The sequence below is a fragment of the Sitophilus oryzae genome, unplaced genomic scaffold, assembly GCF_002938485.1.
Source record: "Sitophilus oryzae breed Bouriz unplaced genomic scaffold, Soryzae_2.0 scaffold_562_pilon_pilon, whole genome shotgun sequence".
Lineage (NCBI taxonomy): Eukaryota > Metazoa > Arthropoda > Insecta > Coleoptera > Curculionidae > Sitophilus > Sitophilus oryzae.
Genome location: NW_022147154.1, coordinates 1182015 through 1194701, shown reverse-complemented (window position 1 = coordinate 1194701; position 12687 = coordinate 1182015). Strand labels below are relative to the sequence as shown.

Sequence of the window (12687 nt, the reverse complement as noted above, 5' to 3'; positions counted from 1 at the left end):
TCACAAAGAATTATTTCTTAGTTATTTTATTTTTTTTTATTCGGAACACATAAAGTCCAAAAATTAGTGTCCACGCTGTACACATTTAAATATAAATAATAATGTTAGTATATGACATAAATTAAGATTGATTGGCGTATTCAATTCTTTTCCTGCTTCACCGGAAATTACTAAAACTTATGATTTTTAAATGGCACACTCTGAATAGAATGACATATCATATGTCAACTTTTGACATTTTTGCATATGGTTTGTTTGAAATTATAACTTGCGCTTTGTAACGAAAATTTGACTCGAAGTACCAAGTGTGTGGTATCAAATTACTCCTAAAAATATCTTTGTCCAAATATACTAATGATCCACACTAGTTCCATTTGAAAAATTGAGATATGATTAAAAATACGATTTTTTAACCGGCCAGGACAAGACACTAAAAACATTAGACGATCAAATCTATTTTTCCAAGGCTCCTTCATTAAGAATTATTAGTGTTTTTAACATAGCCATGGCAGTCTAGATTGAAATTTAAAATACGATTTTTTATTACACGAGAATGTCAAAAGTTGACCTATGATATATATTTTATTCAGAATGTCATTTTCTATCGAATAAAGTAAAAAAATACAGAGGGTGCCATTTAAAAATCAAAAGTTGTAGTCATTACCAGTGAAACAGGAAGTGGTCAAAAACAATTGAATACGTCAATCATTCCTAATTTATGTCATATACTAACCTACCAAATCTAGTGAGTCTACCAAGTTATAGTGAGTCACTTTTGAGACGCACGACCCGGTATAAACAGCTCTTTTAGACTTATTTCAAAAATGGTATGAAGAAAATATGTTTCTTTTATCAAGAAATACCAGAAAAATGCATCTCTCAATTTCATAAATTAATTGTACTTATAGGGTGGCCAAATATTCCGTGCACATAACTACCACATATTTTTATAATCTAAATAATAATAAATAATAATAATTTGCTGCAATCAGAAATAAAATATGAACGAAAAAAAAATCGGCGTCAGCGATGGCTATGAAATGAAGATAGCTGTCATTTCATAGCCATCGCTGATGCCGTTTTTTTTATCATATTATAATTGATTAAATATGTGAGATACGTTCAAGTATAAGAGAGTACAAATGGAGGAAGTGCCACCACAGGTAAGACCAAGTGATATTGAAAATCATCTTTTTACCTCTACATATCAAGCGTGAAATCCTGTAAAACACACGAAAATGGGGACACCCTTTACATATACAGGGTGAGCCTTAGATAAATGCAAATATATTCAGGGATGGTAGATCTCGATAAAAGAAACATATTTTCTCTTTACCTTTTTTTCAAATAAGTCCAAAATAGCCGAATTGCTTTACTTTGAAAATAAAAAAAATATTTTTTGTTAAAAAGGTCAATGGCTTTAAGGTCAAATTCTAAGAGGAAGAGTATTTCTTTCTTGTAAATTTATGTTGCCATATTATCAAAACACTATGTTTTTTAACTAAAAATTACAAAAAAAATTTTGTTTTTCAAATTATTCCAAATTTTCAAAAAAAAAATCGCGAAAAAATAATCTGTGAGATACATTCAAGCACAAGAGTACAAATGGAGGAAGTGCCACTACAGGTAAGACCAAGCGATAAAGAGTTAGAAGAAAGTGATCATCATTGTGCGTTCTCCGTCGGCACAAGGTAGGCTTTTAGGGGGGCGAGACGATGCCATACACCAAATAATACCCAGTATAAAGCTCGTTCAATTTGACAAAATTTCTCAGTAAATCGACAGCGTTTACACGACTTCCCCTCAATCTGGGGTTGACATTTGTCAAAATGCAGTGGCTATCACTATTGGTTAGTGTTGATTTTTTGTGGTAGTTTAGTGTTTCAGTGGTCCCACATTTATTATTATTCTTCAAGATATGGTTAAAACTATAGAATTAATTATACGGTAACAACTACTATTACAGCGATTTTTTAATTGCACAAAAGGAATTATAAAAGTTCACATTAATAGCTGATACACGTAAAGGGTATATTTTTTTATATAAACGGAGGAAATATAACTATTTATTAAAAAGAAACGTTTCAACATAGTTTAAAAAACATTTTGATGTAATAAATAGAAATACATTATCGTATGTAGATAAATAGCAGGTTTATTATATCATTTACTTCCGTATACAGGGTATTTCAAAAAACATGAGCCATTTCCTGTGGGGAGATTCCGCACGTAATAATAAGATTAATATTTTATATCAACATAGGTCCGATTATGCTTTGTTTCGTAGCTAGAGGTGGTTAAAGTCTTAATTATTTTATCGACTTATTATAATTTTTTTCCAGGTGATTTGCATATGGGTGAAGACGTGCATATAAGTCATCACTGGAAAATTTTTCTAAAAAAAACATGTGCGCCAGTGACTTTTTTTCTGTTTAGTAAAATTGTGTAGGCTGTTTAAAACCGATTAAAAGTTGTATCTTAATATAAACATAATTTTATTAATTACCAATTAATTAAATTAATAAATTATTTATTTCATCTAATTTATTATTAAATTTTATTAAAATTTATGTCACAGACGTTTAGTGTTACTTACAGCAAATTAAAGAAAAATAATGATAATTAAGACAATTAAAAAATATCTATTTATTTAACTTTAAAAATCTATCTATAATTTTATAGCATTACCTTAATAGCATAACTTTTAGCTACAAAATTTCGTGGCTAAAACAACTTGGAAGAAATTATAATAAATCGAGAAAAAAAATTAAGACATGACTTTAATCACTTGTAGCTACGAAACAAAACAGAATCGGATCTATGTTGATATAAAATATAAATCTTATTTTTACGTGAGGAATCTTCCCACGAGAGATGACACCTGTTTTTTGACCAACACCAACACCCTGTATAAAAATTAATCCAAGCCCATTCTATTTCAAATTTAAACAAACATTATTATACACCATTGACAGAAAATAGATACAATACTGATAAGTGATAAGCAAAAGTAGTATTAAAAAAAGTTTTCTGATTAACTTGAGTACTAGAACCTATGTATATGTCTTCTTTTGTCTTTCCAGACTTTTGTAGTAATATTTTTGGGGGTGGTATATTTTGATCCCAGGTACACGCCCATGACATTTTTTTCGCAAAAAAAGATGTTGAAAATTGTGCATTTCCTTTTAAGTTTTCCTGTATATTTTAAAAAAAATTTAGAACTGCCTGTTCACGGCAAATTTTCCTACGGTAAAATTTATTTTTCTCTGATATTACCATGGCTACGGTACTAAAAGATGCAGATATGGAAAAAATCCGGTGGCTCTCAAATTTTTTCAAATATGTTTCCTTTATCGAGATCTACCGACTCTGAAAACATTTGCGCTTATTTAAGACGCACCTTTATGTTTTTTAAATCATTTTTATTGATATACTTGAAGAGTTTATTGATAAAGTTAAACTCGAGGAAATGTAAGTTGATCTATACGTATACAGGGTGTTCCAATATGCCATGGACATAAAATTACGACATATTTTTGAAATGAAAATAAGTTTTTTGGACATAATTTGCCTCTATACAAAAGTCCTTCGAATGTCTGTTAGAGGGCATCGTTTTTAATATCGTAACATCGTAATATTAAGAACCGACACCTATCCTGATGTGAATGAGATTTGTTATGCATATATGTTTTGCTAAGCGCTTTTACATTGCATTTTCACAACAAAAAACAAGCAGTTTACAATTATAAATTAAAATATGATATACAGTACGTCTGTCCGTTCTGTAGCTACGGGGTATCCGTGACAGGGGAAACGATATTCTCTCGATGTTTTTCGTAAAAAATTAGATGACGCGTCCCATCAATAAAAATTCGATAAATTTGCAAGTAGCCAATAAAATGAGTGGGCGGAGCGATTTGCGGTGACGTACTCGTCAAGTCGACGTATAAAATATATTGCTGTCTATTTAAATGTTTTTTGTCCGCATTCCTTTCATAGACACAGATCCAGCAGACGTGCTGTAATAAATGTTTTGGTGTTTCTCAAAAGTGGCTCACCCCCTATAACTTTTTTATTTTTTCAGATAAAAAACAAGATTTGGTTTATGACATAAATTAGGATTGATTGACGTATTCAATTGTTTTCGGTCACTTCCTGTTTGACCGGAAATTACTGCAACTTTTGATTTTTAAATGGTATCCTCAGTATTTTTTTACTTTATTCGATAGGAAATGACACTCTGAATAGAATAACATATCATATGTCAATTTATGACATTCTCGCTTAAAAAAATCGTATTTTAAATTTCAGTCTAGAGTGTCATGGCTGTGTTATAAACATTAATGTTTAATCAAGGAGCCTTGGATTTGATTGTCTAAAGTTTTTCGTGTCTTGTCCCGGCCGGTTGAAAGATGTCGAAATCGTATTTTTAATCATCAATCTTTTTCAACAATTTTTTCAACTGGAACGAGGATGGCTCATTTGGAAAAAGCATTTTTTTACGAATAATTTGGTGCCACACATTTGATATTTCGAGTCAAATTGTCGTTACATTTATTACCATGGTACTCTAAATTGAAATTTAAAATGCTAGGTATTTTTTTAATTAAATTATGTTAAAAGTTGACATGTGTGAAAGATATGTCATTCTATTCAGAGTGTCATTTATTAACGAATAAAGTAAAAAAATAATGAGGGTGCCATTTAGAAATCAAAAGTTGCAGTAATTTCCGGTGAAAAAGGAAGTGACCGAAAACAATTGAATACGTCAATCAATCCTAATTTATGTCATATACTAACATACTAAATGTCGTTTTTTTTTCCTGAAAAAATAAAAAAAGTTATAGGGGCGATCTAGGTTTTGAGACGCATCCGGTAGGTGCTTCAATAGAAACTAAATGAAGGGTCCAGGGAAAAACATCATAAGCGCCATTTTACTAATTTTACAGGAGAGTACTGAACGGCCCCAGTTGTCAAGTTTTTTTTCGTGTATATATATTTTTACTATAGGCATATTATAGAACAACTTATTGCCCTGCAGATTTTATACATTTTGTAGGGACCTGTTCATCAGTACAACAGATCAGTACGACATAAACCTAGCACCTAGTCCCGTAATGCAATTCTTCCAATACAAAGAGTTGTGAGATCTCAGATCTCATGTAAAACCAAGTCAGTTTATTTTATTTAGTTTCTATTGAAGCACCTATTCAATAGTTTTGTTATAAATTGTTAGTATCAATATTAGACATCTTTATTTCTGTAATAATTAATGACTTGGTAATTGGCCCTGTATGCTATTATGCTATTCTACTAATACTTTATACTTAAATGCAATATTTAGGATTAAATTTAAAATAACTTTAGTGTGTGTGTGTTTATATTTAATATAATTCAGACAATTAGAATCGTTCTATCCTTTTTTAATCTTTCTAGTAATGTTAAGTTTTATGCCAATTTTTGATAACTAATGACGTCTAGAGATTGTCCTCGTCAAAATTATCATCGATTGTCATTCACCAGCCGTCTGGGACACGGTTTTTTTTCGATCATACGGTAGTTGGCATAAGAAAACATTGCTTACCTAAGGAAACTGAAAAGGATAGGTTCGTTTTCGTTAGCGTGAGTTCGCGAACACCTTTTGCGTCACCGAAATGTTTTCACTTTTCTTCGGCGATCACATAGAAAAAAAACGCGCAAGAATAAGCATCGGCGCCCATTACGCTTTTCTTAATAAAAAAAGAAAAGGTGTATCAGTTATGTAACTACAAATAAGGCGAATCATGTTCATCTCGTAGCAAGTAGTAATTATCTAGTACACAGGGTGTTCCATTTTCGTGTCTTTTATGGAGTTAAAATATGTAATTTTTTGATATTTTTTTTAGTTTTTATTTAAAAAATATAGTTTGTTGATAATATGGCAACATAGGTAGTAAATTAAATTTACAAGAAAAAAAATTCAGAAAGATTCAGTAGTTCTCAAAATGTTAGCAAAAAATAACTTTTTTGGAAATTTTCAAAGTAAAATATCTCGGTTATTTTAGATTTATTTAAAAAGCGGTAAAGTGAAAATATGATCTCTGGTATCGAGATCTACCAGCCCTGAGAATATTTGCACTTATTTAAGACTCACCCTGTATAAAGAAAATCGTTATCATGACAAATAGTCAAACTTAATACGGATTAATTAGACTTTACTTGTTAAATTTCTAAAATTGTCATGGTAACAAAATTCTTGAAGTGAAACTATAATAATAGAGTTATTAATGTTTAAATAGGTCTACTTAAAAAAGCGGATGGTTAGGTGATCCCAATTTTATTGTCTTTTGATTTAAAAAAGTATACATAGAGTTCAATTTAAAATAACAAAGATTTGGTCAATTTTATAACAACCGATTTATATATTTTGTAATACCGATCCTACAGATTTGCTATATGCCCTATTATCGACCGCTGAAACTATGACAACAATTAACACGATTTTCCTATAAAAATACTACAGTTAATCGACGCTCATTGGCCGTACCTACTAAGTACCGATAGCCGTCGGTACCTTACAGATACCGATGATAGTCGATGCCGTGTATAGAATAGCGTACCTGAATTGGTACTATCAATTCCTCAAAAATAATTTTTGTTTTAGGTGGTCGGATGCTGTTTAGCAGTTCCAACTCGATCTAGCCCTGTTAGTCTCTCGCGAAATAAACGGTCCTTCCATCACGAACCTGAAGGGTACTGGAGCAAAAAATTAACATGGAAAACCGAATGGGTTAAAGTATGGAAAATTGAGAAAAAACTAGAATGGAAACCTGACTGGAAAAAAATTCAGGTGCCGATCTGGAAAGAAGTACAAGTTCCAGTTTGGAAAGAGATTCAAGTACCAGATTGGAAAACCATCAATAAACCAGTGTGGATTGAAAAAAAAGTTCCTGCTTGGAAAGAAATTCAAGTTCCGGACTGGATAGAAAAACAAGTTCCAGCTTGGAAGGAAATTCAAGTTCCAGACTGGAAAGAAATTCAAGTTCCTGACTGGAAAGAGATTCAAGTTCCCGACTGGAAAGAAATCCAAGTTCCAGCATGGAAGCAAATTTGGAAACCGATCTGGGTAGAAATTCAAGTTCCCGCTTGGAAAGAAATTCAAGTACCCGAATGGAAGAAAAATTTTGTACCTGAATGGGTGAAGGAGGGCATACATGGAGAGCACTATTTGGGCAAAGACGAGCACGGAGCTGAATACACGGCTCACGATTTATGGAAGAAAAAACTTATATGGAAACCCGTATGGAAGAAAGTATGGAGAACCGAGAAAAAGCAAATATGGGTGCCGCAAAAGAAAATGGAATGGAAATCGGAGTGGGTGAAGGTATGGAAAACAGAAAAAAAGCAAATTTGGAGAACTGAGAAAAAACAAATCTGGAGAACTGAGAAGAAACAGATCTGGAGAACAGAGAAAAAACAAATATGGATTCCCAAAAAAGTCCAAATTTGGAGAACCGAAAAGAAACAAATTTGGGTTCCGAAAAAAGAACTTATATGGAAACAAGAAAAGGTACAAATATGGAGAACAGAAAAAGTGAAAAAATGGGTGACTGAGAAGAAAGAAGCGTGGATCGATAAATGGAAAAAAATATGGGTACCAGTTTGGAAATCTATTGAAGTTCCAGCATGGAAAAAAGTCTCGAAGCCTGTTTGGGAGAAGGTGTGGGTAAAAGTTCATCACCACCATGGCTGGGATTAACAGGGAATCATCTCAATAGTTAGAGTCAAGTGGTGTAAAAATGAGTCATTTTTCAAAACTTTTAGCTTTTTTCTTAGTTACAATAACCATTAAAAAACAAAAGTATTTCTTCTATAAAAGGCGTTTGGTGGCAACCAAACTATTGCAAAAGTACAAATATACAAAAATAACCCTTAAAAAGTCAGCATGCAGAAAAGAATGTCTCATATAACCCATAAAAAGTCTAAAAATGAGACATGCTGGGTTAAATATGAGACAGTCACAAAATGCACGTTTAAGCTCAGTTCATGCACTTGCGAAATGCGATTTACGAATTGCGAAATGCGTTCTTTTTGCCTTGCAATTGGCCGCTTTCAAGGTCTTTCAATTCGCAAGTGCATGAACTAGGCTTAAAGGCCCTGTTATTTTTTATATTATGTGCTGAAGAAAAGATGAAATTTGAAGGATAGAAATTAGACATGGTAATTTATTTTTTTATTAGTAGAACTGAAATAAAAAAAAATCTAAACTAATAAAGAATACCTACATATAATTCAAATCAAAATACACTAAAATTACACCGTCGCAAAACATTTATAAACTGAAAAAATTGTAGAACAATTATATTAAATTAAAAATGAAGGATCAAAATATTAATAGTATCACCTTAAAGAGTGGAACAAAAAATTAGAGATATACCAATTAACGAACTGAGTATTTCTCAAAATTTATTGAAAAAGCAAACATCTCCGCAGTTTTAGAACTCCTGCCTTGCAAATTTGATGGTGCTAATTTTAAAACAATGTTTTCCTTTAAAACTTTATTTATCTCAGTAATTTTGATCAAAGCTTTGGTAGCGTGTACTAAGGTTACATCTCCGCTGCTGACTAAATTTGCAGCCTTTTTAAGATGTCTTTCTATATATTTCTTTGGTTTCTTTACATTCTTTTGTAAAGAAACAAGTTTTTTGAGTTGTGACTAAAATTTAACAATCTACATCCTAGTAATACCGTATGATCAAAAAAAAAACGGCTTTCAGCTGGCTTGGAAATGGACATCGATGACATTCCCCATATACTACATTTTTGTCATTATTACACCTGTGTGTGTCTGAAATTTACCTTTCCAAAAAAATAGCTTCTCATACCAACATGACTTAATTTTAAAAAAATTAAAAAAATGTAACTCACCCGACAAGAGTTTGGTAGTCAGTTTCAAACGACTTAAACCTCAAAACGAGACAATATATTGATTAATCAAGATTAAACAAATTATAGGGATGATCTGTTAACAATTATTGTTAAATGTTTCGAACAAGAAAACTGACTGAATATAAGTTTTCAGTCATTTTATTTGAATATGTCAATTTTACACCACTTGACCCTATCACATTGTTACAATTGAGTACTAGTTTCTTTCTGTAAATACGTGATTCTGTCTTTCTTTAAGTTTAAGATTTGTAAGTATTTGTATATAGATACCACTAAGAAAAGAATGTTAATATGTTAAAAAATTGAAAAGTAAAAAATGAAATAAATTTTTTATATAAAATTAATTTTTAATTAAATAATGTAAAGAAAAAATATTTTACTTAAAATTAGCAAGGCGCTGTTTCTGACCAATAACATATAAATATTTTTATAAAACGATTGTTTTAAATATATTAACCAAAACAACTTTTGAAGCGTAAGTTGTTTCTTTTTGATCTATATGTTTTTTCAATTTGATTGTTTTTTGTCTCTTAGATCTATACCTGAAATAAAATTGATCTAGTGGCTAAAAGGTTTATTATATTAGGCTATATTATTTCCCATATCCCGTAACTATATTCACCGGCAGGAAAAACGGGCACTTTAAAATTTTGATGTATTTTATAGTTTTATATATTTTGTTCTGATTGACCGATTTTGATAAATTCTTAAGCAATTTGTAGAAAAATTATTTGACTTTTTAGTATCTCTTTCTAAATTAAAAATGAAAGTTCCCATATGTGTATTATACGAGGGAAAACAAAATGTTGATATCTTGGTTTTTGGTGAATGTTTGAAACACCCTGGTGGAATATCTTAACAAAGCAAGGAATTTAAAAATCATTTTATCATCTAGGTGCATCTTTTCTCCATAGTTTGTGTTTTGTGTTCCAATAATATCATGATTTTTCAATGACAGTGACATGATCTATCAAATAGATACTAGGTCTGTTGACTATAGGACCAAAAGCAAAGACATGGTTTTAATGTAAAAATTACGAAACAATGTTAGCGTTCTCTTCAAAAGCAAATATCTATCGAGAAAAAATGAAAATTTCTTTTCACCAATTTGTTTTTCCTCGTATAATTGATAGATGGGAACGGATACAAAAAAGTCAAACAATTTAGCTACAACTTGCTTAAAAAAATATCAAAATGCACACTAAAATAAAACATATTAAACCTTAATATACATCAAAATTTTTAGGTGCCCGTTTTTCATGCTGGTGAGTGTATAAAATATATGTATATGTATATGAACAAAAATTGATGCAATATCAGAGATGGTGGAAACACTGGTGGCAGTCATAAATATATTATCTGTAAAAAATTAGATTTTGATTAACTACGTTATGAGCATAATCCTGCAGCCGGATATACTATACTATTATATCAGAGATTCCCTCAATTAGAATTCTATACCGGGTGCGTCTCAAAAGTGGCTCACCCCAATAACTTTTTTAGTAGGATTGATTGACGTATTCAGTTGTTTTTGGTCGCTTTCCTGTTTGACCGGAAGTGACTACAACTTTTGATTTTTAAATGGCACCCTCGGTATTTTTCTACTTTATTCGACAGAAAATGATATTCTGAATAGAATGACATATCATATGTCAACTTTTGACATTTCTGCTTAAGACAAAATTGAATTTTAAATTTCAATCGAGAGTGCTATGGCCGTGTTAAGAACACTAATTTTTAATCAAGGGGCCTTGGAAAAATAGATTTGATCTTCTAATGTTATTCGCGTCTTGTCATGGCCGGTTAAAAGATGCCCAAATCGTATTTTTAATCGTATCTCAATTTTTTCAAATGGAACGAGGGTGGCTCATTAGGATATTTTGAAAAAGAGTCAAATTGTCGTTATGAATTGCATGTTACAATTTCAAATAAACCATATGCCAAAATGTCAAAAGTTGACATATGATGTCATTCGATTCAGAGTGTCATTTTGTATCGAATAAAGTAAAAAATACCGAGGGTGCCATTTAAAAATCAAAAGTTGTAGTCATTCCCGGTGAAACCGGAAGTGACCGAAAACAATTGAATACGTCAATCAATCCCAATTTATGTCATATACTAACATACCAAATCTCGTTGTTTTATCTGAAAAAATATAAAGTTATAGGGGTGAACCAATTTTGAGACGCACCCGGTATTTATTGAAATACGGAATGGATGATAAACACGGTGTCTTGCTGAAAATTTACTTCACAAGTTTTACTTCACATGGCTTGTTTCATTTGTCTCATGGGATGAGTCTTCTTGCAAAGATATAGTAGTAATGTTAGTTCTTAACATTCATTTTCCATGTACTAATATGGATGTATGCATAATTCGAATCACTTAATGCCAGGTAAGATTTGGAAGGAACTATCAATGAAAAATCTGAATTATTTATTGGAATTGATAGAAGTAACAACTTATAATACAAGTCTTGTTCCAATAAAGAAATTTCCATAATAAATGTTACTGTATCATCTTTTAATTTTTTTCAAAGTTTAGAATGTTTTCTATCTTTATTTCTAAAGGGAAAATATGTGTTGGTTTATTTTATTTCTATACAGTTTTCTATTTCTTTTAATAGTTCTGTTGGATTCGCAATCGAGTTATGTAAAACATTTATTTTTTTACATAGAAATTTATTTTATTACTTTTAATAGAACACTATTTTCTCTAAAATATCGTATATATTTTGGAAAATTAAATATATTTCATTTATAATAATCATATTTTGAAAGTATCGTTTTTTTTTTCATTATTTTTATTTATTATTTTCTTCTAGATATATAACTAACCTTTAAAGCATTGAGAATTGAGAATCCTATTTTTACGATAAATATTGACTTTAACAAAAACCATAGAAAAGAAAAACGTATGATTTGTTCTCGTCTTCCCATAAAATTATTTTCTTATAGGTTAACACGGAAAAAATAAATTGTAATAAACTTTCGTTGTAGCTTTTATTTCTATCAATTTGTAGATCTCCAAGATAGTTAAATATGCTTGATTTTATACGAAAATAGCGAACAAGTATGGTGGTAATTCTCACAATTTGTGCCAGAGAATATTCAAATTGTACCCGTTGAAATTAAAATGAGAATCATTATTACAAATTGTAGCACTACTAACTGTATTTTTTTGACACAACTTGCTGTTACTAGGTCAGTCTACGTACTATCTGTAAACTGAGTTGGGAAAGAATAATATAGCTTAGCTAATACAACAATTGTGTGTCATATGTGTACAAAAATCTAAGTACAATGTTGTATTTTTCCTTTTTATGTTTTTTTTTTCACTGTAGGCAATTTCCATAAACTATTCCTTCAGTATTTTATTTAAAATTCTAGCACAGTTTAAAGAATATAAAATATATATTATATATTTTTTTATATATTTTATATTCTTTAAACTGTGATTCTAGTGACATATTATAAATGCATAATACAAATTTAGTAAATTAAAGTCATTAAAAAATATCCTAAGAAACATTGAATATATCAACATTAAAAATATCCAAATATTTTTGAATAATATAAATAATATTTGAATGTATACGGTGTGCTTGTCGGCTTCGATATTGACAAAATGGCGACGGAATTGACTTTAACAGTTCCACATAAACAAAATAGAGAAAGATTCCTAGCATGTACATATAAAAAAAATGACCGTTGTCCATCATTGCCCATTTTCAAATAAGATAAGTGTCACCCCTGTTGT

The 12687-nt window shown here is 30.4% G+C and overlaps 1 protein-coding gene across 1 annotated transcript; it reads left to right on the top strand.

The window, feature by feature from the left end:
* The first annotated feature begins 1767 nt into the window (after positions 1-1767).
* On the top strand, positions 1768-8327 carry LOC115887355 (golgin subfamily A member 6-like protein 22). Its single transcript, XM_030906773.1, has 2 exons — positions 1768-1850; positions 6644-8327. Exons 1-2 carry the CDS (start codon positions 1830-1832, stop codon positions 7736-7738), a joined length of 1116 nt encoding a protein of 371 aa, XP_030762633.1. The 5' UTR covers positions 1768-1829; the 3' UTR covers positions 7739-8327.
* The last annotated feature ends 4360 nt before the right edge of the window (positions 8328-12687 follow it).

Bases quoted from the DNA above. Each gene is read 5' to 3' on its own strand.
- LOC115887355 (XM_030906773.1), top strand. From the start codon at position 1,830: ATGCAGTGGCTATCACTATTG. The intron at 1,851-6,643 runs GTTAGTGTTGAT...TTTTTGTTTTAG, and splicing joins TGCAGTGGCTATCACTATTG to GTGGTCGGATGCTGTTTAGC.